The sequence below is a fragment of the Mesoplodon bidens genome, assembly GCF_964165515.1.
Source record: "Mesoplodon bidens genome assembly, chromosome: 8".
In the NCBI taxonomy this organism is placed as follows: Eukaryota; Metazoa; Chordata; class Mammalia; order Artiodactyla; family Ziphiidae; genus Mesoplodon; species Mesoplodon bidens.
Window position 1 is genome coordinate 69889356 of NC_138165.1, and position 25749 is coordinate 69915104.

The 25749-nt window shown below is 39.8% G+C and overlaps 1 protein-coding gene across 2 annotated transcripts in view; it reads right to left on the reverse strand.

The window, feature by feature from the left end:
* Positions 1-2430: 2430 nt before the first annotated feature.
* Positions 2431-25749, reverse strand: part of STAT4 (signal transducer and activator of transcription 4) — a gene marked incomplete at its 5' end in the record, with an annotated part of 91995 nt that continues 68676 nt past the window's right edge. The window contains 10 exons of one of the 2 annotated variants that reach the window (XM_081242365.1): positions 2431-2973; positions 4019-4127; positions 5051-5117; positions 6580-6771; positions 7105-7241; positions 8368-8462; positions 8698-8747; positions 10297-10432; positions 13271-13369; positions 14867-14950. In XM_081242365.1, the coding sequence (XP_081098491.1) occupies positions 2947-2973; positions 4019-4127; positions 5051-5117; positions 6580-6771; positions 7105-7241; positions 8368-8462; positions 8698-8747; positions 10297-10432; positions 13271-13369; positions 14867-14950 (996 nt within the window). In that variant the 3' untranslated portion in view covers positions 2431-2946. Of the gene's footprint in view, positions 2974-3548; positions 4128-5050; positions 5118-6579; positions 6772-7104; positions 7242-8367; positions 8463-8697; positions 8748-10296; positions 10433-13270; positions 13370-14866; positions 14951-25749 lie in introns of those variants that run through there. The other variant, XM_081242364.1, reaches the window with a different exon arrangement.

Genomic DNA, 25749 nt, shown 5'->3' on the forward strand with positions numbered 1-25749 from the left:
CGGACTATAATTTCCTGCTGTTGGAACACAGCACTAGGATGCTTTGACCCCTAATTCCCTTCCTGCTACTGCAGGGAGGACACGGGCCTCCTGAACCATTTGAGGTACAGAAAACTCCCTCGGCTTTGCCAGAAGTATCCTCCCTCTTCCTGGTTCTTTGGGGAGCCTTCCTTGTTACCTTACGACTTTGAGGAAATCCACTGGCAGCTGCCTTCTTTCACCACTTATTCCAGATAAAGACATTGATATTCAGTACAATTGGTCAAAGTGAGTCTTTACATTAAAAATAATTTGAAAAGGAATTAGCAAAGTGGGCATCTGTGATTGGTCTTGGATGGTTGGAGGGAGAAGTGAAAAGGTGATTAATATTTTGAAAATAAATTTACATTTTGCTTCATTAAATGCTGCTTATTTGCTATTAGTTGGCAGAAAAAAATATATTCTGGGGTACGATTTGGTGGAAATGTGGTCTAAATTCCCTTCCCATTTTATTTCCATCTCATGCAGCACACCTTATCCTGATCTAAACAGGTATCCCCAAGAATCTCCTGACAAAATCCCATTACCCCCACAAAGATGGTTTCTGGAATGCAAGACTCACACCGCTGGAAATAACTCTATGCTGGGATCAAGAACTTGATTTTGATTTTCTGAATCTAAATAAAAAATAGCCGCTTACTGAACTCTTACTCTTACTGAGGCCTTTGCCTCTATTATAGGGAGTAAACTACAAATGTCCTTGTACTGTCTACCTCCAAATAACAAAGATGGCTGTGATCACATATACGAGACCTTGACATTCTTCTGCCAGGCTCTATATTTACAAGCTTTTCAAAATTCTTGTAAAATAAGTGAGAGTCCATCATACTTTTAATATTTTCCAGGGAATAAAAAGCTTCTGCGGGATTTCCCTGGTGGCACAGTGGTTAAGAATCCGCCTACCAATGCAGGGGACATGGGTTCGAGCCCTGGTCCGGGAAGATCCCACATGCCGTGGAGCAACTAAGCCCGTGCGCCACAACTACTGAGCCTGTGCTCTAGAGTCCGCAGGCCACAACTACTGAGCCCACGTGCCTAGAGCCCGTGCTCCGCAACAAGAGAAGCCACCGCAGTGAGAAGCCCGCACACCGGGACAAAGAGCAGCCCCCACTTGATGCAACTAGAGAAAACCCATGTGCAATGAAGACCCAACACAGTCAGAAATAAATAAAATAAATACATTAAAAAAAAAAAAGCTTCTGCAACATTTTTTGGTATCTAAATCCAATTGTTTATGAGTATTTCCCGGTAGGAAATTACCTCCTTAAACCAAGTTTAAAATTATTTCTTCTGCTTCTGCTGCCAATTGATATATTTGAATTTCAAGAAAATTGGGCTGGTGAAGAGAAGTGGAGACTGGGAAAATGCACCTTGAGTTAGCCTGTGGTCCTCCATTGAACAGACACTTTCACCCAAAGAATACTGTCAAGAGCTTGCAAAGGAGTAAGGGAATTGGCCTTGGGACAGGTGCAGAGTTTGTCCCATAGGAACAATCTAGGATCATGTGGGTGGGTATAAAGGATGAGATGGATAGGATGGATCTCCCTCTTCTAAGGGAGAAGGGAGGTTACATTAAAAGCTTTTTTTTTTTCTTTGAAATCTTTTCCATCAAACATTAGCTTCTCCTTGTTTGACCTACTGGGAAGACGGGAAATGGGTTAAAGAAGTCAGTGAGGAGTACCCCACAGGGGACTGCCATCACTGACTCTGTAGTCAGGGCTTACCTTGGACACCAGCCTCAGGACATTTTGTGGCTGGTCATGGCAGATGCCTCAGCATCATGACTTCCTCACCTGGCTCAGCAGCTTCTCTAGGGCCTGGAGACATGGAGAGCTCCCCAGGGCTTGGGCACTGGGAGATCCCACACTATTACTAAGGGCAGTAGCTGTTCAATGGCACCACTAAGCATTCAGTCCAGGCAAGGGAAGGATCAAAGTAGACCTGCAGCCCATATACATGCATTGCCATTCAGTAAACCACCTCCCCTCCTGCATCACCAGGGATGGAACTTCTCATCCTAAATTCCTTTCCCCTGGCTCAGGTTGGATTCATGGGACCAGAGACTCTTAGAGCTGGAAAGGACCATAGCCCACCTAGCCTAACCTCTTCTAGAGATGAAGAACACACAACCCAGGGATCAAATCACTCACCCAAGGCCAGTGTTGTTATCTTCCTCCCAGTCCTCATTTCAAAAATCTCCTCATGAGATTTTTACCCATGTGTCTGCTTTTAGTGCGGTTTGCCTGAGATACCACCAGGAATGACTCTGGATCTCTCTCCCTAATAGGAGAGGTGTCCCTGGCCGTGGTACCAGCAGCTGTGAATCCTGAAGTTAGGGCAATGTTGACATAGCAACCAAGAGGCTTCCTAATTCACCCCTGGACACACACCGTGTGAACTGCTGCTGTTAATGCCCTGTCATTACTTCCATCTTGTATCTAGTGTGATGACTCTTACTTCCTAGAACTCAGGACATTAGCTTATTCGGCTTTTCCATCAGGCCATCCTGCTGGTTTTTGAGTAATGTACATGTGACTTTGTTATTTTTGACCTGTTGTGAAATCTTAACACTTAAACCTGCTAGAGCCGAAATCATAAGTAACACAAGAGAAACAGAATCAGAAATAAAACAAATACATACAATGAGTCTTTTGTTAATATTATATTAACATTGGTTTCTTAAAGTGTTTTATCTCACAAGTTTATCTGAAGCTTTGGTTTTTAGGATTTCAATCATGACATTCCCATTTGGGGGTGTCATACCAGTGAGAGGAAAGCTTCGAACTTAACTGTTTCCTGGAAACCGGTATATACAAAGCTGAAGAAACAAGATGTGATTGTTGGCAAAGATCAGTCTTTAATCTTTTTCATTTGCTTCCTTCTTTTGAGTGTCAAGAGCTTATCCTGTCATTCAGCAGAATAGGGAGACTTCATCTAAAATTGGAAAATGAAAATGACCTTTAGGCAAGAAATTGTTTTGCAAGTAAGTCACCATTTCTTAGGTAAACATTCTCTTGTCTACTAAATACATACTTTATAATCTTTCTACCAATTAACTACTAAGTACAGTACTTACAAAAGTAACTAAGGTTGATCAATCTAAAGTAAAAGGCAACTTTAAAATAAATAAAAACGATTTTAAGGAGGCCTATTCATCCCACAAAAATGTAATGAAGAAATGGGTGTAAAATGTAGCAAAAGTCCTCTTACAACTAAATGATTTAAGGACAATTAACATTGGAATAAGTTTTTCTATCCCTGGAAATCTTCAAGAGGAGGACTAAAAACCACTTGATTTACAGCCAGACACTAATCTCTTGGAGCTCAGGGTCCCTCCAAGAATCTATTATTCTGATGTACATGCATCCTAATGTAATTGGGGTTTTGAACTGTTTGACAATATTGGGGGATAATACTAGATAGAATGCATCCTAAAGCACATAGTAGCTTATAAGATTATGACTCAGTTCTGAGAAGAGTATTATTATACTGCTATTGATTGTTGTTCATATACTACTTGAAGAAGCTCCCAGGACAGGACCAATAAGGCAAATAATCAAGAAAAATTGGAATTTGTGGTGCTTGAATTACTAAAATAAAATATTAAACTAGACTTGCATATAATGACTTATAAGTATTGTCTGCTACAGTGGGGAGAGTGGTGGGGATTGGTGGGGCCGATGGTGGAAGTAGGGATGAAGTGTACTTGAGTGGGGGGATACAGAGATATTTTGCCCTTGGATGGCTTTTGATGGAAAGACCTCAAAGCAGTTCAAGTCAGTGCAGGTATCTGCTTCCAATGCCCATAACATCAGCAACACGCAGGACCATACAGACGCACACCCCTTGTGTTATGCTCATGGATTTGTTCCAACAAATGTGTTTTGTCACTGCAGATCTTCACCCCCCCGTTGATTCGCACACCACCTTCGCTTCCTCAGAAATGCCCTTGACAACAATGGAAAGAAAGGGGACATACTGCAGTTTCAATTGTTGTGGGACTCAGGTTTTCTCTCAGCACTGCGTACACGCTTGGTGACATGGGAAGAAGGTCTGTTGGAGAATGTGTCTCCGTTGAATCACTTCGGCTTAAAGAGATGACAGGGTAAATATGGAAAAGGATTAAAAATAATAGCTTGAAGTGACTTACTGTGTTAGGAACTGTTAGGGCTCAGGGCAGGCCACCCCAAAGTGTGCCTCAGTGGCATATCGATTATTCTGAATTAAATGCCTTAAGTTAGTTAAGAAAGAACCAACACAGGAGGGACACTCTGACTCTGCTCTTTGCCTCCCCGAAAGCAGGAAGTAAATCTCTTCCGTGAGAGGCGCCCTCCTTGCATCTGGAGGTGGAAGAACATCCTTCTTGCCAGAGATAGGGGATTCATTTGGGGCTGAGAAGCCTGTACAAATGAACCTTGTTACTTCTTTAATTTAATACCCCAGGCCCAAACTCTGTTTAGATTCTTCACGACGTAAGCACCCAAAGCCTAAGTATCTTTGTCCTGTCAATTCCTCACAAATTTATTGACTTTTTGCCCAAAAAAGAATAAAAGCTGTCTGTTTTGGCCATTTCTTCAGTCATTTCTATGAGACTTGTATGCACACGACTTAAAATTTGTTCCTTTTATCCTGTTAATCTACCTTGTGTCAATTTTATTGTTAGTCCAGCCATAAGAACTGGAAGGGGTAGGGGGGGAAATTTCCATCTCCCCAACAGAACTCATTTCTAGGGCTTCATCTATTTGTGACACTGAGATGCCTAATTCATCATTTACAATCAGAGCATTCAACCTGCTATGGAATATAAGGCATATCAAAGGCAACTTTAGAATTCCTTCGTGATGGGCTGTGGTGCATCCTGAAGACTAGCTTTATGTGTTAAAGGTAATGGGACATTGAGCATTAAAATGTTTTATTCTCAGTTGTATGTACGCTGCTCTACTCTTAAATTTCGAGCTTTTTTTGGATAAGTTCAATAAGAACTATTTTATATGTGACTAAGATTACTTACATTGTTGAGATGGGGATAAATACAGAAGGGACATAACCTTTGTCTCCCCTTTCGGTTGGTCTTGAAACTGGAAAAGAAAGGTATGTTGGGGAAAAATGTTATTATTATTGATAAAATTAGAAAAAAAGTCTAAAAAAGTATAAGTGATACTAAAAAGAAGAGATAATACAATTGTCTAGTGATTCACAAATTTTTTTAGTTGAATAGATGAAACAGCATTTTAGATGAGCATAAAATGTGCAAGAAGAGAGAAACAAATCTCTTGGCAGGCCTAATCTGACTTTACATATTAATGCTCTAAACTGTGTGAGAAAAATTGGGAATCAACTATATTACCTGACTTCCATGTTACATTTAAGTTTAATTATAAGGACAGATTTATTCATGGATTGGGGATTTATAGTAACGCAATTCTTTTCATTAAAACTGACACCAATCATAATCTTATAATTACACAAAGTTTTGAGGCACAAACATCAGTGTTACTAAAAGCACTGCTGCGCTATAGTAACAGTCATGTGCAAACCTCACCTTGGAAACCCCCCCACATTTCTCTGGTATACTACATTGAACTTGTGTGTGATCCAATCGTAAGGACCAACTGTAATTTTTCAGCTGTAATTTGTTGCATTGACATTTGTTATTTCATTCAGTCAGATGTAGAATCACTTAAAAGCCACAGTTTTTGTGGTGGTTGTTGTCTTTTGTTTGCTTCAGAGGGGGATGAAGGAGGGTGGCAGCAAGTCACCACCTGTGAGTGACAGCTGTACAATATTCCACATGATGGTGCTCATGTATTTAGTTGCTACAGATGAAATACTGTAATGGATTGTATATACTTCGATTTAAAGAAACAGAATAGTGAACTTATATTACAATTATATAGCTATTTCACGAATGTTCTTTTCATGTATTCAACAAATATTTACCAAATACCTGTTTTGGCCAGGTATCATTTTAGACCCTTAGGATACAACCAGAAAAGGCAGGTATGTCAAGACTTGTTATTGATAGGCTGCGAGGTAGGGTATGAAGCACAGACCCTCTTGTCCCCTCCCTGGCAAATGAACAATACTTTCTGAGTTGTGAGACTACAGTAAGTAAAAAATATAAAGCTTATTAACCCTGAGCTTCTTTCATAAAAAACAGCCTTGCCTAACTTTTAACAGCTTTCTAATCATTACCTCCTCTTTCTTTTCCTCTCCCCAGGCACAGAGGTGAAGTTGGTGCCACTCCTATTAGAAAGGAAAAAACCGAAACTCTACCAGTGGCTGAGAGGCTCCCATGGCCATGGTGAATTCCGGCTACAGCTACTGATTACTAACTGCTCTGCTAGCTGGACAGCCCCAGCTGTTCCTTTTCAGGAACTGCTGACACACCACTTCATTTCTAAGGCTTTGACCTCCACATACCTCTTAGATATTATAACAATAAAAGTAAGCATAAAGGGAAGAACTTCATATACTTTACTCCAATCTGAGATTATTTTCCAAAGTCTTAAGAAGAAAAGCAAACAGAAAGAACCTAACCTTCACATGGCTGGCAGCTGTAGTGTTTACCGAAGGCTTTGTCTTTGGGAATATCAGGATAGAGGTACTTCAGGGGGTTTTCAGGAATGTTTTCAGCCATAATAACCTTGTAGTCTCGAAGGATGTCAGCGAATGGCAGAGCAGACAACCGGCCTTTGTTGTAGGGCTCTACAGAGTGGAATCTCACTTCTCCTGGAAAAGGAGAAAACAGAGGGAATATTCAGGTTCCTGCAGGCATTCTTTGTGGCCATTCTTCCTACCCACATTATCTTCATGTCACTTGTTGTAAAACAATGCCAGCCCTTCTCTGCATGTGGACAGTACAGATTGCCACGTGATAGAGGACACCCACATAGGCTGTGAGAAATTCATGCTACCCTCCTCTGAAACAACTGTAACAACTAATATTCAAACCCACTGAACACATAAAAGACAGAAGAACAAGCCACACACTTCTGAAGATGGAAAGACCTGTAACCAAACACAATATTAATTTCACATGAATACATAATAGTGAGCACGTACCATTTTCAGAATGGTCCACCCAGGTGAAAGTTATTCCTCCAAGGTGGCTTTCACTGAATCTTAACAGAAAGGTTCCAGGCATTTTATCCTTTAGCAAGAGTCGTTCCTTCTCTTTGCTAACAAAGCCCATGACATACCTAAAAGTAGAACATGCATAGTTTTATCTGATCAAAGACTATAATTTATTGCATTTGCATTTATTGCTTTCACAAAGAACAGACCTGAATTTGTTGTGATATAATCAAAAGTCAATAGTGCCTGAAATACTCTTATACAGATTAAAGTAAATATTAATACTCTATAAAGTGTAAGAAACTGCAACTACTTTCCACACTATGACACTAGATATGCTTAAAAAGGAAATAAAAGAAAAAGGGACTACTATAAATAATGCAGTTATGAACATTGGGGTGATGTGCCTTTTCAAATTAGAGTTTTTGTTTTTTCTGTATATATGCCCAGGAGTGGGATTTCTGGATACTATGGTAACTCTATTTTTTTTTTTTTAAGGAACCTCTGTACTGTTCTCCATAGTGGCTGCACCAATTTACATTCCTATCAATAGTGTACAAGGGTTCCCGTTTCTCCACACCTTCTCCAGCATTTATTATTAATGTTCATAGCAGCCCTATTTACAACAGGCAAGGTATGGAAGCAACCTAAGTTTCCATCAACTGATAATTGGCTTAAGAAGATGTAGTATATATATACAATGGAAGCTTAGCCATAAAAAAGAATGAAATATTGTCACTTGCAGCAACATAGATGGACCTAGAGGATATCATACTAAGTGAAGTCAGACAGAGAAAGACAAATATTATATGATAACACTAATATGTGGAATCTAAAAAATAATATGAATGAATTTAATTACAAAACAGAAACAGACTCTCAGACATAGAAAACAAACTAATGGTTACCAAAGGGGAATGGGGGTTGGAGGGAGGGATAAATTAGGATTTATGTTGGGATTAACATATACACACTACTGTATATAAAATAGATATCCAACAAGGACCTACTGTATAGCACAGGAAACTATACGCAATGCTTTTTAATAACCTATAAGGTAAAAGGATCTAAAAAGGAATATATATATACACATACATAGGTATGTATAACTGAATCACTGTGCTGTACACCTGAAACTAACATGATATTGTAAATCAACTATACTTCAATTTTTTTAAAAAGGGAAAAAAATTGACAGCATAAAAATAAGAACCTAATGAGTTCATATAGAAAATATAGGCTGTAACTCACCCATCAATCCAAAGGGGAAGAATGTGTTTCTTAATTAGGTCTAATATTGCTTCAAGCCATGTCCAAAAGGTAAATGATTTACCAGGTAAGTGCTCCTATTGGAATAAACAAACATGTTAGGACAATGATTATTTCAATAGTAATGTTAGTATAGTAATTCAAGTTCCTTTTTTCAATGAAATATTTCCTTTAAATGAAAAAACAGTTTCGAGTTTCTTCTTAAAATAACCTTATCCAGGAAATCCTCGAAATCCCAAATTATAATATGGAGGCTTAAAAAGGAATACTAAAGAATAATCTAAATGATGCTACCCCTCCCCCTGTTTGTACCTTGCAGAACTTGGCCCATGTGAGATGACCATCACTGTAGCTAGACTGGACTAAAATGAAAGAAAAGAATGAGATTTTTATTAAACAATTAGACTCCTCAATTTGGTGCTCAATTTAGATCTCCCCCCCGACCACTGCTAAGCATTTCTTAAGCACCTGCTATGGGTTAACAGTGTACTTAATACTAGAAACAGTAAAAATAAAAGATATCATGAAATTTTTTTATCTAGGAAAGAATTCTGTTCAGTGGAGGAGCTAAAGATAGCCTTAGGAAGTGGGTGGGTGTCTAGTAGAACAAGACCTCCATGAATGGATGGGATATAAATTGTCAGAGGAGAAGGAAGAGGCCACTCCAGTAGCAAGAATAATGTAGGATGAGGCGTAGTGGATATGAACACAGCTTATATAGGAGAAAGTAAGTGCAGCCTAATGTTGGTAAATAAACATTATAAAATAAATTTGTGAAAGCCAGAATGCCAGAAGTCTTGAATATTGTCATGAAAAGAATGAACTAGAGATCCACTTGGCAATAAGGAACGACTGACTGTTTTGATCCAGGACAATGAAAAAAGAGGTTCTATCTAAAATTTAAGGAAATTATGAGAAAAATTTGATGAAGACCCGAAAGGATATGGCTGCTATTTATACTGTATATATTTAAAAGATTTATTCACTCATTAACAAATATTTATTGAATGCCTACTATTGTGGTTTATGAATTAAATAAGGATCAAAAAGGATATTTACATTAAGTAAATTTTGTAATATTTCCAATTTATTTAAACACTAATTGATCGGATAGTAAGTACAAGGGCGACCCAGCATCACTTGTAAGTCAAATTTAACCAAATTACACACGATTCTACTACTGCTGCTCAAATTCATCTTTGGCTCTACTTTAACTAGAAATGTATACAAATTCAATTTTAACTCTTTTCTTGGTGCCAAATGTGTTCACCCTATACTTGTCAAAATATACACATCTTTTAAAATTCTTTTATAAAAAGCTTACACTGTAGTCACTACATGGAGCACCAGTGACTATTTTGCAAACTTTAGAAATATCAGTCAAAACTGAAATTTTCTCAATATGAAGAATTAAGTATTACCTGGATAGTTTTAAATTTCTAACAAATTTCCTGATCCTGGGATGAGCTGTTTTCCAGTTGGTTAATGACCATTGCAATATTAATATGAAGATCAAGGCACCATTAAGGCTTCACAGTACATTCAGTGGATATGGCATAAGAACACCCTGGAGGCTGGAGTGTGGAGTGGAAAGGAAGGGGCTTTAGAACTGGACAGCCCTGGCCTGCATCTTGGCTCTAGTATGTACTAGCTGTGGCAAGTCACTTAACCTCTGAACTTAAGTATCCCCATGTATAAAATGGATAGAATGATGAATTATCCTCAATATTCTGCCTTAAGGAAATTTTGTGAGAAAGATAATATAGCATTTAGCCCTATGCCCAGCGATATAGTAGGCACTCAATAAATTGTGATGATCGTTATTATTATTAATAGTAATACCACCCTCATTCTTTAAAACGGTTGAGTACCAAAAACAGGGGCAAGTCCTCCACATCTACCAGCTCTTACCTGTAAGTTTTTCGGCCAGCATATTGAGTTGATCTGAGTTCAGGCCACGGCCAACATATGATGAAAACTGCCAGCTCATCACTTCCAGGAGTTGACTCAAAGTGGCAGATGGAGGATTATTAAAGAAAACCAAGTTCTGAAACAGAGTTGTAGTGATGATTATATGTATTAATCACATTGAACACACTGTAGTTCAACATATAGGATTCCTGATTTAAACTCTTTAGCCAGCCTAAGTTAATAATACAGAACTATTGTCTCATCTCTGTTGTGCTTTTATAGTAAGACTGATTTTGCCTTTTCCTAAAGAGTCCCTTGTTCTTTGAGTCTAATATAATATATGGCTCTATCTTATCCTTGAAAGAATCACTGTGTAGCTCTTTAACTTTCCCTGGACTGTAGTCTATCAACCGACTCATACAAGTACTGAACACTGTTCAACAAGTTAGACAAATACTCTCTTCTGAAATAATATTAATCGTAAACAAAGACTATATCATGTTATTTAATTGGTTTATCATGGATTGGTACAAGTTATACCTTGACCAGACAAAGCATCCCAAAGCACAAAAACAGTTAAGTCCCAGGCTAAGGAAGGGGACCCGACCATATGAATCATAATTAACCTGGGACTCCTGTTTTATGGGTAGGATTGTAGTCTTTTCTTATTTTGCTCTAGACAAGAGGATCTTTGGTATGATCAACTGCAAGTAAGATTGTTTATACCAGAAAATGGGTCAACAATGGTGGAACAGAAGACTTCACCTCAGATCACTGGAAAGCAGAAGGTGTGAAAGCCGAGAAAGATGTTTTAAGAAAGGAAGGGTGGGAGGAGGAATTAAGAAATCCATTGCAGTATGGGGAGAAGGCCTTTGGCGAACTTGAACTAAGCTGGGCAGCAAGAAAAGGAACCAATTCAAGAGACTTCAGAAGGTGGCAATAAAAGAGGACACAGCATCCAAGAAGGAGTGAGAAATAGGTAGGAGAGGAATGGAGACAAAGAATTTCTAGAGGGGCAGTTTTCCTTGAACCTAAGGATTATGTCTGGACAAATGACCAGAAAACATAGAACATAATCAAGGTCTAAGAGCTTAGGTTTTTGTGTTTGTTTGTTTTTTGTTTTTTTGCGGTATGCGGGCCTCTCACTGCTGTGGCCTCTCCCGTTGCAGAGCACAGGCTCTGGACGCGCAGGCTCAGCGGCCATGGCTCACGGGCCCAGCCGCTCCACAGCACGTGGGATCTTCCCGGACCGGGGCACAAACCCGCGTCCCCTGCATCGGCAGGCGGACTCTCAACCACTGCGCCACCAGGGAAGCCCACAGCTTAAGTTTTGAAGCAGAATAGAGTTAGGAAGAGAAACCAGAGTTACTTGCTCTGCTGAACTCTGTATGTAGGCTGTGCATTTATGTGTTAGGAGCTGTATATGAAATACCTCTCCAGATTCCTCATCCAAGACTAGAGCAGAATCTGAGACACTTAGTGTGACAACTTTGTGGCTTTTTTATAGAAGAAGGATGCTGAAGAAAGCTAAGTGTAGCAGCACTGCACCCTGAGGCTAGAGGACAGAGGAGTATTCCATCTTCCTTCCTACATCCTGGAATTGGATGAAAAGCTCCAAATGTGTAGCTCCTAATGGGGAATGACATTAAATCTCAGAAGTGTTGGCTGTTCTTGGCTTTACAGACCAGGTAACTTTTCTAGTGAGTTCTGTTCTCACTGCAGGCTGAGAGGAAGTAAGGCACAGGGCACTCTGTACAGCGTTCCTCTCTGCAGTTAATCTCCCTCAGATGCCAGGGCACCAGAGGATGAGAAGGAACAGGGCTGAGTCATTTTCCATGCTGTTTCCTTATTAGGCACATTAAAACAAAAGCCAAGGAACACTTGGAGCAGACTCATCATGACTATTCCTACTGCTAGGACCTGAGGTAAAAGAATTCTTCCCTTTGGAAGAAACATTTGCTTTGAATCAGGAAGAAATATTTAGGGCTTCCCTGGTGGCGCAGTGGTTGAGAGTCCGCCTGCAGATGCAGGGGACACGGGTTCGTGCCCTGGTCCGGGAGGATCCCACATGCCGTGGAGCGGCTGGGCCTGTGAGCCATGGCTGCTGAGCCTGCATGTCCAGAGCATGTGCTCCGTAACGGGAGAGGCCACAACAGTGAGGCCCGTGTACCGCAAAAAAAAAAAAAAAAGAAGAAGAAATATTTACATCTGACCTATTTTCTCTAGACCTTCGTGGTTTCCAGGACAACACACTGGGGTTTTGTAAGAGGTAACAAGGGGAAATGCGGACTCATCTTTTTTGTCACGCCCTTCCTTGGCCTTCTTTTAAGAAGAGCTTCTATTCTCTGCTTGCTTTGAAACTTGAGGCCAATTTTTCTTCCATATCTTAAATAACCACCAGATGGCATTAAAACCCAATTTGAGCCTAGAATGGATTAAATCTATAATCAGCTTGAAAATTTGTATAGTGTCGTTAGGAGAGATTGATGAATATTCTAGTCACTTATTTGAAACCAATTCTCTACCTTTGTGGAAGAGCCTGTGTGGATAAGGTGTGGCCAGAAGTAGTTGAGGAGGTAAACACAACAGTCAGACATCAAATTCTGGAGAGAGGAGTCTCCCCAGAGCCTAGTTAACAGAGCCACAGGATGGCCCTAGAACTCTCTGTGATGCACAGGGTTGGGAGCTGACCAGACCGTCAGAAATAAAGAATACCTGCCTGTCACTCCTGCTAGCCAGAATTCTCTCAGGGTCCAAGCACATCAGAACATATTACTTTAAATATGACATGAGGGAAGAATCATACAACTGGATATATTGGAATTTTGGAATAAACAACCCACAAAGGCACGCCAAAATTTATACACACACACACACACACACACACATCTTTTGGGGCAGATGGGTTTTGTTAACAATAAAACAAATCAAATAGAATTAAAGGAGGAGAAACAGGAATAGAGAGAGACTGTACCTGGGAATCGTTGGTTGACACATTGTACCAAATGATGGATGCCCAAGCATTAGGTAACTGACTGACATTGGAAATCATCACCACAGGTAATGAGCAGGTCTGGTTAAAAAAAAATAGCACAGTTATTACAGGTAGTAGTACCTTACACTGATTTTACACTTGGCCCTCTTCCCTAAAGGGCCATCTCAAGCCAACCTCACTCCTCCAAGGCAGTGGTGTCTATACTGCCTTGGTCACTAAAATGATTCATGAAGGCACTGGAACCTTCTGAGCATACATGAGTCAAGGTACAGGGAGGAAAGGAGCTATACAAATAGGAATCCTTTCAGAGTGCTTGGTCAGTCAGCTCCAATATCTTCCTTGACATTGTGGAGATATTTTTACTTTCTTATATCATGTACTGCCTAAAATGTAACTAATTAGAGCTTGTATTGACTTAGCAAATTTCCTCTTAATAAATTACATTAAGAATCTAATTTAAAACTTATCTCTGGAATGGATTAATATATTCAAATTATGATCTAACATCTAATTAATGTCAGTATCAGATACGGAGAGGCAAGCGATCTTGGAATACAAAGCATTATGGGAGATAGAGCTGCCTCATCTGTTGTCATGGCACTCAACTTAGTACTATCGTGCAGAAGTTTTCAACCTTATGGAATAAAACGGCTTCACAGATTAGTCTGGGACCCTAACCAACTTACATTAGTCCCTTCCCATTAACGGAGGTTAGGTTGCTTGTAGACAGTGCAATACCCACCTGAGGAACTTAATAGCTCATGGAAACAGACATTTAAGGAAAAGAGATGAGGAAAGAATCCATGGAAAATTTTATAAACATGTTTACATTCATTAAGATAAAAGAGCAAAGGCAGAACTCTAAAACAACATATCCTACAAATAGGACCATATTCAAGCGTGTGAAATTGTGTGTGTTCATTCATGCGTTCATTCATTTATTCAACAAATGTTGAGCATCTATTATGTGCCAGGCATTGTGCTAGGCACAGGTAATGGAGGGATAAAGGTGTAATGTCCTGCCTTCAAGAGCTCATTGTCAATCATGTTCAACTTAATCCCCAGTTTCCTTATTCCTTCTTCGAGTTCAATAGTAACTGTTATAAGAGGATCAAAACAATGGACCGTTAATGTTCCTATCATTGGTCTTTGCTCATTATACTATAAAAACCTTTCTTCTGAGGGATTTTTATGTACACGTTAAAATTTTGAAAATATATCATACATGACATGGTTCAAGTATACTTATTTCTCTTTAGGCTTTCCTCTGAGTATCCATGACTCAGGGAATCCCAGAAAACAAACAAACAAGCAGACAAACAAACAGTCTGGGCAACAAATTATTCAATAAGTCTTGAATCATAATGACTGTGAGATTTTATCATTTATATTTAACCAGAATAATATATGTTGACGAATCAGTGAATATTTGACATACTGATTTTCTAAATTAAAACAAAAATGATGAATAAGGAATGTACTAAAACCTAGAAAATACTGAGCTTTCATCTTCAAATGATGACCAATTCCTGAAAATGTTATTAGTAAATAGTAGATATTCCTTGAAATACCTACCTCCAAATCTATGGTCAGGCCATAGAGGCAGATCTGTGTCTCAAATGTTATGGAATGAAGCTCCTCAGTCACCATGTGACAGCCCTAAGGGGAGAAAGAAATTGCTATCTTACAAATACATAGTTGTTATCTATTATTAGGCATGCTTTTATAAACATTAGTAAATTCTTAAAGTAAATACCCTCAAACACCTCCTATTATGGAACATTCCTTCTTATTATTTAAAAGGTTATTTAAAGTATATACAGAGTTTGAGAAATCTTCCTTTCCACAAACAGAATGATTTTAAGTCTCCAAAACAATATAATTTCTAGTTTTTACAATTCCAGCATATTTTCATCAGTTGAATTCAGACAAATTGTTCCTTATTTTTAATTTTGGAAATTAGTCCTTTTGACTTACCAACCATTAGTAAAAGCAAGCCAGATGTGTGTAGCTATAAAAGAAACAAGCCAATGTCATAATGGATTTTTTTTTTAAAAAAAGCAAGATTTCCTTCTGGTTAAACATGGTAGGTGGAAAACGTGTACTTTCCCTAGCTCCTTCCAGAAACTTCAGTAAAGTAATAGCTAGGGTTTTATTTACTTTCCAAGAAAATAAAACTGTAATCTAGGTCTCGAAATGAGAGGTAGGGGAGTGTGGAGCGAGGGTGGCAGTAGGGGTAGTGTGTCTCAGAACCAGGGGTTGGAAGCACTGGGGCCCCTGAGTCCGGAGTGAGGGCTGAACAGGAGGAGCAGTTACTAGCCCCAGCCCATGCAACGAGGTTCCCAACATTCCCCGACACTGGTGGGAGACAGGACGTTTACTCTCTGGAGAGGATGTATCAGAGGAACTAGAGAGGCTCTCTGCATTTTGGATACAAGGCCAAGATGAGGGCAGGGTGAGGTGCTGTGCGGGAAGATCCTGTCAAATCTAGGGGAAGCCCATGCCCCTGTCTCTGCTTGACACCTCCAGGAGAGATATCCGGGAGGTAACCAGACCAAGGGAGAAACAACTTGCAGACACTGCCTTTAGGGATCCCCCAGTGAGACAGCCAGGTCCTAATAATCACTCTTAAGTCTAAATCCCTACGATGCACACAGAACTTCCAGTTTTTTAGTGCTCTTAAGCAGTAAGCTAATGGTCATCCAACATTTGACAAAGCCTCTCACATGAAATGCAGATGCAAAAATCAACAACCAAGAACTCAGAAAAAAAGAGAGAATGCAAAAAGAAAATTAAAAGTTTAAAAAAACTATAATAAAAAAACATATATCAGGCTCAGTTTTATACATTAACTCAACAAATAAATGGCATAGGAAAGGGGCAAATCAACCACTGTAATGGGTGAACATTGCTTGGATACTGATTTGCACAAACCAGCTGTATGAAGATCTTTTCAAGATAGTGGAGAAATTTGAACAAATAATGGAGTTTTATTAAGGAAAGATTTTAAGTAAATGCTATTTTCTTTTTGTGTGTGTGATAAGTGTATTGTGGTTAGGTTTTAAAAAAATTTTATGTTCTAGATAAGAGATACCTACCAAAATATCAATGAGTAAGATGCTATACTATCTGGAATTTAAGTACTCCAGGAAAAATGTGTGTGTTTATGGGGAAAATAGATTAACTAAGACAGGGAAAATGTTAATTATTGTTGAAGCTGGGTGATGTAAAAATGAAGGTTCATTGTATTTCTCTATATACTTTAGTATATAGTTGTATATACATATATGTTTTGTTCATTAAAAAGTTCTTAAAGATGTTTAAAAGACTTCAGATGTTACATCCTTACAGATGTAACAATATATTACAATACATTACATCCATGAAAGAAGGATAGTATACTACCAAAAGGAGCATTCAGAAAAGAATAATGAACAATTAAAAATATAATAAGAGAAATAGACAAAACAATAGAAGAGCTGAAAGTAGGGCTGAGGAAATGTCCCAGAAAGTAAAACCAAAAAAACAAAAAACAAAAAAACTCCAAAGAAATAAAAAATAGGATAGAAAAGATAAGAAATAAAGAATCAACAAACTCAAAACAACAAACAGAAGTTCCAGAAAGAGAACAGAGGAAATGGACTAGAGGAACTATCAAAGGCATAACCCAATGGTTACTCTTATACATTCTGATGGGAGTTGGTACCATCACTGTTTGAGAATAATGTCTCAATACCTAGTAAAGTAGGAGATGCACTCCCCAGGATGATGATGAGAGTAAGTTTAAAAAAAACAGAAAACAAAAAAAACAAAACATGACTGTGCAACAGGATCAGAGGGCAATCAGCCCAGATTGGAGCAAGAGATGGAGGGTTCCCAGAGGGATGTTGCCAAAAAGAAAGAAAAAGACAGAAATTCAGATGGACCTGTATGACTATATTTTAAGGACCTTTCAAGTTCTGAAGGAAAGTTTGGGGCTACATTAGTAACAGGTACATAAAATAAATTGATTAAATAAAAAATCTGAGGCAACTAATAAATCCAGGGAAAGCTAAAATAATACAAGAATGGAAATACAATCATACTATGTTACATGGTTCAGCTGTTAACAATTTTTATATAATCATAGTAATGTAAACATTGAATATATTAACTAACCAAAACACGTTATATGATAATATTGTGAAGATGGGTGAAATTCATATGTATGAAGAGCTGGTATAAGAGAGCCATAGCTCTTATAAAATGGGTAACCATCAAGGAACTACTGTATAGCACAGGGAACTCTGCTCAATACTATGTAACAACAACCTAAATGGAAAAAGAATTTGAAAAAGAATAGATACATTTATATGTATAACTGAATCACTTTGCTGTACACCTGAAACTAACACAACATTGTTAATCAACTATTCTCCAATGTAAAATAAAAAGTTTAGAAAGAGAGAGAGAGCCACAGCTTAATCTTTTATAGAAATAATTCAGGAGTTAAGTGTATAAAATAAAAAAATCAGGAAGTATCAGTATGATATTAGCATGATATTTATAGCTCAAAAAATGGTCATCTCTGGGGAGTGGGTTTGGAGCGGGAAGGAGTGGGACAGAAATTGCTGTTTTTCCATGATGAAATCTGACAGCAACTTGCTATGTGCCCAGGACCAGCAGTACGGTCATCATTTAAAAGCTTGTTAGAAAAACAGGATTTCTGGCCTCATCCCAGGCCTACTGAACCAGATTCTGCATTTTAACAAAAACCCCGGGTGGAATTTATGAGGCAGTTATTCTCAGTGCGATGTATCCACATTGTGTTTCGTCTCAAAAGGGATGTGGAAAATTTACAGATGGTACAGAAAGCCAAAACGATTTTAAAAACAAGCCCCGGGCTTCCCTGGTGGCGCAGTGGTTGAGAGTCCGCCTGCCCGATGCAGGGGACGCGGGTTCGTGCCCCGGTCCGGGAAGATCCCACATGCCGCGGAGCGGCTGGACCCGTGAGCCATGGCCGCTGAGCCTGCGCGTCCGGAGCCTGTGCTCCGCAACGGGAGGGGCCACAGCGGTGAGGGGCCGCACACCGCAAAACAAAAACAAAAACAAAAACAAAAACAAGCCCTGGGGGAACATATGAACAGAAGTGGAATTATCTAGGTTAGAAAAGTCAGGGTGGGGTTGGGGGGTGGCTGAGTCAGCCCTGAGGGAAAGGGACATCTACCGCTGAATATATGTTGATAGTAAGCTGGAATCCATTGGTATTAAATTTCAAAAAATAAAAATGGTTCTAATATGATGATATGAATAACAACTACATGGGGAAGACTTTGGTGATAATGAGGCACATTAAAATAGAATTTGTTCCTGAGAAGGAAATAGAAAATTAAAAACTCCTCTCTCCCTTGGGCTAGATCATTGTGGTACCTTATACTGCCTGGAGTAACCTAGACTGACGTGGTGAGATTGCTTCTTACTGGATTAGTAGAAAGTTATGTTCCTGAAAATTCCTCTTGAAAATTCCCTTAGACCACCCCTAAAATTACTCCCAACACACCAAACAGCCAGCCCCCTCCCCTGACATTCCCTTATGTGTTGAAATAAATAAATTGCTCTTCCTTTGATTGAGCAGGACATGAAGTAGTTGGCTATGTTCAGGCACCAAGGTGAACAAAAACCACATTTTTTTAAACAACAGAAAATCTCACTGCCCTATGGGGAGGAAGTGTTTACGCTATGCAAAGCACTGAGACAAATGAAGAATCCACAAGTCCACGTTCACTAACGGCGGGGGGCAGCTCACATTCTCACTGAGTTCAGTGGCGGACAGGACACAAGCCTGGGCAGCACATTTAGAAGCCTGAGGCAAGGACACAGATGGAGACCACATACTGCATGTCTAACTATTTAGCTGTTACAAAGCAAGTGAACAAACTGTTAAGATATGGTCTCGTCTCCTGCCTTGACAGCTAAGCCTTCACCTGACCTAACTGGCCAGGTTTTAACTCGTCAAAGCCCCACAAACATGCTGGCCTGGGGAGAGCGTGGCCATCCTGGACCGAGGCCCATCCCCCTCTCTTCCACCTCTGTGAGGGGCTTCCTTGGACTAGTGTGGCCCCTAGGTCTCTCCTTGTGCCTAGAAATGTTTGCATTGATGGTGTCATCTGTGCTTGAAAAGAGCATACCTGGGGAGGAGGTCTGTACATGCCCTGGAATTGGGCTTGAGGTCTTAGGGGCTGGGAATTCTGCAGCCCTAGGCTCTGGGTGAGCACATAGCCTTGACCGCTCAGGCGTCTTTCTCTGTAGGGGGGTACACAGCTGGAGGGCAGCCATAGGGAGCCTTTTGAGTGCTTATCCCTCCCCCATTCTAGCCTCTATAGTTTAATTTATATGATTAAATGTGTACATATATATATGATAAGATAATTCATTATGGATAATTCCCTCAGATCTTTGGGTTATGGCAGTTGTGTGGTCACTGTCCAAATGGCAGGACTCCACAGACAGAGCAATGACACACAGGTTGTCCATTAACTTGGGAAGGAGACTTTGTACATTAAATATTACTTTATTAAACTGCAATGTGGGTGGTGAGAGGTTTTCTCAGTGATTCAAACTAATTTCTAATGTTTACTTAAAACCCCAGATGCAACTGTGAGGCACACTTAGAATGAAATCCAACAAGGAAGCTGACGGACAATACACATGACTGGAGACAAGCAGTTCTGACAGAAGAGAGTGTCATTAATTTTCAAAGCTTGAATGGCCATCCATCACAGGCTTTATTATTTGATCAGTGCAGTCCAAGCCAGAGACACTATTCAATCTCACGTTCCCAGGGTCCATTCCTTACACACTGGCAAAATATCATAGATAAGATGTACCATTAATGTCTGTATTAAAAGCCATTTTAACCATCTGAGATGGTCAGAGATTTAAAATATCCATATTTATGATATTTATATTATATGACATGGATATTATAACTGGATTGACTGTATTGTACCCACTGGATAATCTGCTAAGAAACTGGAAAACTGGCTGAACAACCTGACCAGGGCTCCACCTGGAAAAAAATACACAAACTGATGAAAGGTAGGTATAGATGTCACCATATTCTTTTATGTTATCTCTGCTCAGTGTCTAACAGCACACCCTGAAAACCTAGAATATGTTAACAAGCGGCTATGGCTTTTGGATTTTGACTTGAAAGACAGCCTCTGTTAAGAAAATATGACTGGGATAAGGATGATTTTCATCTAAATTTCTTGCTCGTCTTTTTAAAATTTTTGGTATTTTTTTAATTGAAGTATAGTTAATTTACAATGTTGTGTTAGTTTCTGGTGTACAGCAAAGTGATCCAGTAATACATATATATACATATTCTCTTTCATATTCTTTTCCATTATGGTTTATTACAAGATATTGAATACCGTTTCCCATGCTATACCGTAAGACCTTATTGTTTATCTTGCTCTTCTCTTAACAAGCCATACTCTATGATAATGCCGCACATGGAAAACCATGTGGAATAGAAAACAACTGCAATAATCCATTTGCTTAATGAGTATCTGTTGAGTCCCTATCATGTGGAGACCACTGGCCTAGATGCTGGGAAACAACAAGAGGGGAAATAATGGTACAGTCAGATGAGAGACAGACTTTAATCACAGAATCATAGGAAATGAATGTAAAGTGACAACAAATTCTCAGCCCATAATATAAGGGGATTGTATGGAGGGTGTTGCAGAAAAAGTCTACATTTTTAGTGTTATTCAGGTACCAACGTTTGTCTTAAGAAAGCACTGCAACTACTCAAACTAGTTCAGAAGGAAATCAACTTCCTGTGAAAATGCTCAAGCTAGTTGGAGTGTGAGTGGTGGCTCTGTGTTTGAGAACACTGAACCTTGAAAGAACATCTGTCTGGCTATTTTGTTAAACGAAACTCAAGTCACCCAGGCTTTACTAATAGCTTCTTTGTGTTTCATAACTTTCCACCACATAAACAAAATTACTTAACACCTCAGTCTGTGACTAAAACTGTCATTTATCAGTTAAAGCCTACTGACAGAACAAACTCGAGACACTGCAATTGCAGCCTCCCTGTTCAAACAATTTCTGCACTTCAACAATCACTCTCGAGGGAGACGCAAGAGGGAAGGGATATGGGAACAGATGTATATGTATAAATGATTCACTTTGTTATAAAGCAGAAACTAATAAAAAAAAATCACTCTCTAGCTGGCTCTAAGGACCTCTGGGAAAGGTTGCTTCCTGGGAATCTGTAGATAGCCTGTCTACAGATTCCTCATTTCAAAGCAGATTCTCAAAATCAAATTCATTTTGAAAAAAATGACCCTACCCTCTGTTGTACTTCTGAGGATTACAGAATCTCAGTCAAAGGAACTTAGAGATTGACTAGTCCAACGGTTTTCAAATCTTTTTTAACCCTAAAGCATATTCTTAAAAGTAAATTTCCCACCTGGGTCCCAATCTGTAAAATATTTAAAATAGAGCTGACTGATTGAAACAGGGGTGGGGGACCCAGAGCTCCACCCTTCACCAGCCCCCAACCAAGGAGGTGGCACCATTGTTCTCCCTGGCCTTCTGGGGACAGCATGAGTCTAGGGCAACATCAACGTCCTCCCTTCACCCAATGCTACAGCCAGGTGCCCATGAACATCCTGACAGGTCACCTCTTCCTGGCTAATCTCAGAGTCAAACAGACACGGGGTGCTGCAATTCTAAGGAGGTTTGGATTGGCAATCTTGGGGAAACTGTCATGGTGTGTCCGTGATCATTTAATGCGCATTCAGTCTAAGCTCTCACAACCACAAATGTAGAACTGAGGGACCCTAAGCTGTGGGGTGTGGTGATGGGGCGGGCAGCAGGTAGACGTGCAATCCTATAAGGGGCCTATATATGGGGTGGTCTGAGGTTGCATGGACCTGGAGCCAGAAAGCCATGCTCACTGGTCCTTGAAAGGGAATGTTTCCGGCAGAGCACCTGGCAGGTGGGCAGAGGAGGAAGGATAAGGATTAGTGGTTTATCCTAGGCCAGGTACCACCTTTAGAGCCATTTCCCCACCTGCCCCCAGAGGGCAGCCTGGAGGGCTGATCAGGAAGCCCACGGCAGACATCCGCACAGCACATGGCAATTGACTCACACACGCCATCTCGTGTGGTCCTCACAACAACCCTATGAAGTGCAGGTTAACATGAAACCACTTGATAGTTAAGGAGTTAGGGAGGTGAAACAGCTAGTGCAAGGTCAGCTGCCTGTAAGAGGCAGAGCCGTGGGCAGTGCTATTTCCACCACCGCACCGATGCACGCAGGAGATAAGGGAGAAGTCAACGTTTTCTCAGGAAGCATTATTTTAAGTTCCTTCTACCCTTCGTAAGGATTCCGGTGTGAGGTAGCTATGTGATTTCTGAGCAGGTGGGTAAAGTAAGGACAACGGCAGCAGCAGCTGGAACAGAGAGGAAAGGATGAGATGCTGTTCGCAAACCCGCAAAGATCTCCCTTATCGGCGCTTTGTGACCACCTAGAGGGGTGGGATAGGGAGCGTGGGAGGGAGGGAGACGCAAGAGGGAAGAGATATGGGAACAGATGTATATGTATAACTGATTCACTTTGTTATAAAGCAGAAACTAACACACCATTGTAAAGCAATTATACTCCAATAAAGATATAAAACAAAAAACAAAAAACCAAAACACATTCAAGCAGATTGAGCTGCCAGACCATAACAAATTTCTCCCGCAAGTTATTTGCCTCATGTATTTCATTTAAAGAAAAATTAGGTAATACTAGGCAACAATAAAAGTACAGAAGCATAAAATTATATATCATTTAAATTTTCTTTTCAAAGAATCAGAAAAATAAATTTCATGCCATAAATCTCAAAAAAAAAAAGATCTCCCTTATAGGAATCTCAGCAAATGGTGGGCTGGGATGAGATAAAGGGGCAGCAGGGGTCAAAGAGGAGGGCCAACTGGGGCAGCCTGTCCAAGGGAAAGTTTCATGACTACAGAGGGAGCACAGCACAGCGGCCAAGAGCACGGACATGGGAGCCAGACTGCTATGGCTTGAATCATCTTAGCTCCACCACTCTGTGCCTCAGGTTCCCTAGCCAAAATAAGTATGACACTAACGGTATCTACTTCATAGGCTTTTGCAAGAGCTACGTAAATCAATGCCAGTGAAGCTCTTAGACAGCGCCCGATACATAGTAAATGCCGCACGAGGGTTTGTCAAATAAGTTCTTATCAGGCTGTGAACTCCTGCTTCAGGTGCTCACAGATAAGCAATAAGCGACAGCTACTGTTTGAAATTCAAAAATGAGGTTATAACATCCTAGCTTCCTGTTCTCCCTAAAGTTTGGTTACCTCAATCCCTGGCCCCATTAACTTATGAAGCCCATTTTATCATCAGATCTTCCCCCACTCTTTCCTGACTTTCCTTTCGTCACCCCTACTGCCTAGCCAAGCCCCTGAGTGCCCAGGCTCATCTTTCTGAGTCCACTTCATATATTGTGTGACTTTTCAATTGTTCCTGTAGCACGTAAAATAGCATTCAAGTCCATGGTTTGTTTTAAATGTACCTAGGAGTCATATTAAAATTCTGTCAAGGGCTTCCCTGGTGGCGCAGTGGTTGGGAGTCCGCCTGCCGATGCAGGGGAGACGGGTTCGTGCCCCGGTCTGGGAAGATCCCACATGCCGCGGAGCGGCTGGGCCCGTGAGCCATGGCCGCTGGGCCTGTGCGTCCGGAGCCTGTGCTCCGCAACAGGAGAGGCCACAACAGTGAGAGGCCCACATACCACAAAAAAAAAAAAAAAAAAAAAAATTCTGTCAACAGGGGGAGCTCAAAGAATAGCTTAAAATAAAATTATTCAGCTCCAGCAAACTTGGAACAAAAAGAAAAGGAAGAAATAAAATCATTCTGATATAACCATATGATTTTGTTATTAATCAGAAAATGAGAGGAAATAAATTCAAAGACAGAGAAGTAGGCAGTTGTTTTTCTATAGTAGAAGATGATTTACTTAGATTTCTGTCTCTAGAGAAATCCAAGTAAAGATTTTGATTTTACATTCACAAAGATGACAAGGTACTAAAGAGTTCAGGGATTTAGATTTACTCCCATTTGATTTGTTTTCCTTAAGAAGAGTTTAGAAGCACTGTGCTCAGTCTATTCAGACTTAGTAAATACTATTCAGGGAGGTCACTGCACGAAATACTGTTTGCAACTCTGCCCAAAATTCCAGGGATAATCATAAAATGGGCTTTTATTTATAATGAGCTAATGTTTCAACTAGGAAGTTTGGAAAACCTTTATGGATTTCTATAAGGTGAGAAGAATAACTCCTACTTGTTTGGTTTACTAGAATATCCTTAAACTCAAAAGCTTTGCTCCTGTGATATCTGGGCTGAGAAACCTGTCTGATGCTCTGCCTTAAGCCAAGGTTCTACCCTGGGAGGAAAGCTTAGCTCATCCTTGGTGAGGCTGTGATATTTGGCAAAAGATCTTTAAGATACGATTAAGGGAATGAAGAATTCTTGGAAGGGAAAATGTAGAGCATAAAACCTGTTGTGATGGATCTTTGTGGTTTTGTGGAGTGCGCTAGATTGACTGCAGTTGAAGGCTGGATTTATAAAGTGCTTTTCTTCTTCCAAATAATTCAAAGGGATTTCTCATAGGAGCTGTGACTATAAAGCCAGGAGATTGGATCCATACCAACCATACTAGAAACAAGCCTCATTGCTTTATAACTGCATCATGTAGGTGGTCTTACATATGCAGTTTCTCTGAGCAGGGAGCACTGGGAATTACTACTCTGATCTCTTAGAGGACAAAAATGCAATATTTTTCCATCAGATCATTTGCCAAGGATCACATTTTTGGTCACTGTCAGAATGGACTCAAACCCAGGTTTTCTAATTCCAAATATGTAGGGCATAAACATATGCCCTAGTATCAAGGTCAACTAAATAGCTGATTCCCAAAGCCACTTCCGATCCAGGATTTGACCACTCTATTATTTATTCACTCAAACTCGAACACTTGGGCTGTACCAGTTTGTTCTTTTAATCAATTCACCCAGTGAAATGCCAACTTTAATATAAGAGCAAGGTAACTGATACCATAAAGTAATAGAACTTTTTCACTTGTGATTTTCACATACTGGGTCATGATATTCAAGACTTACCTCTTATCTGTGGAAAATGAGTAATTTTAAGATATTTTATAATAATGGACTGACTAAATAAATTATAGCAATATAATGCAACCACTTTAAGTCATGTTGTCCAAAGTATTTAAGTTTATGGAAAGCTGTTCACCTCACATTTGCTATGTGATAAAAAAAGCAGGTTATGAAACAATGTGTATATATACTTTCAAAGTATAAAAGTCAAGATAAAAGTCTAAATGATGTGAACCAAAATATTAATAGTCATTTTCTTAGGAGGGTGTTA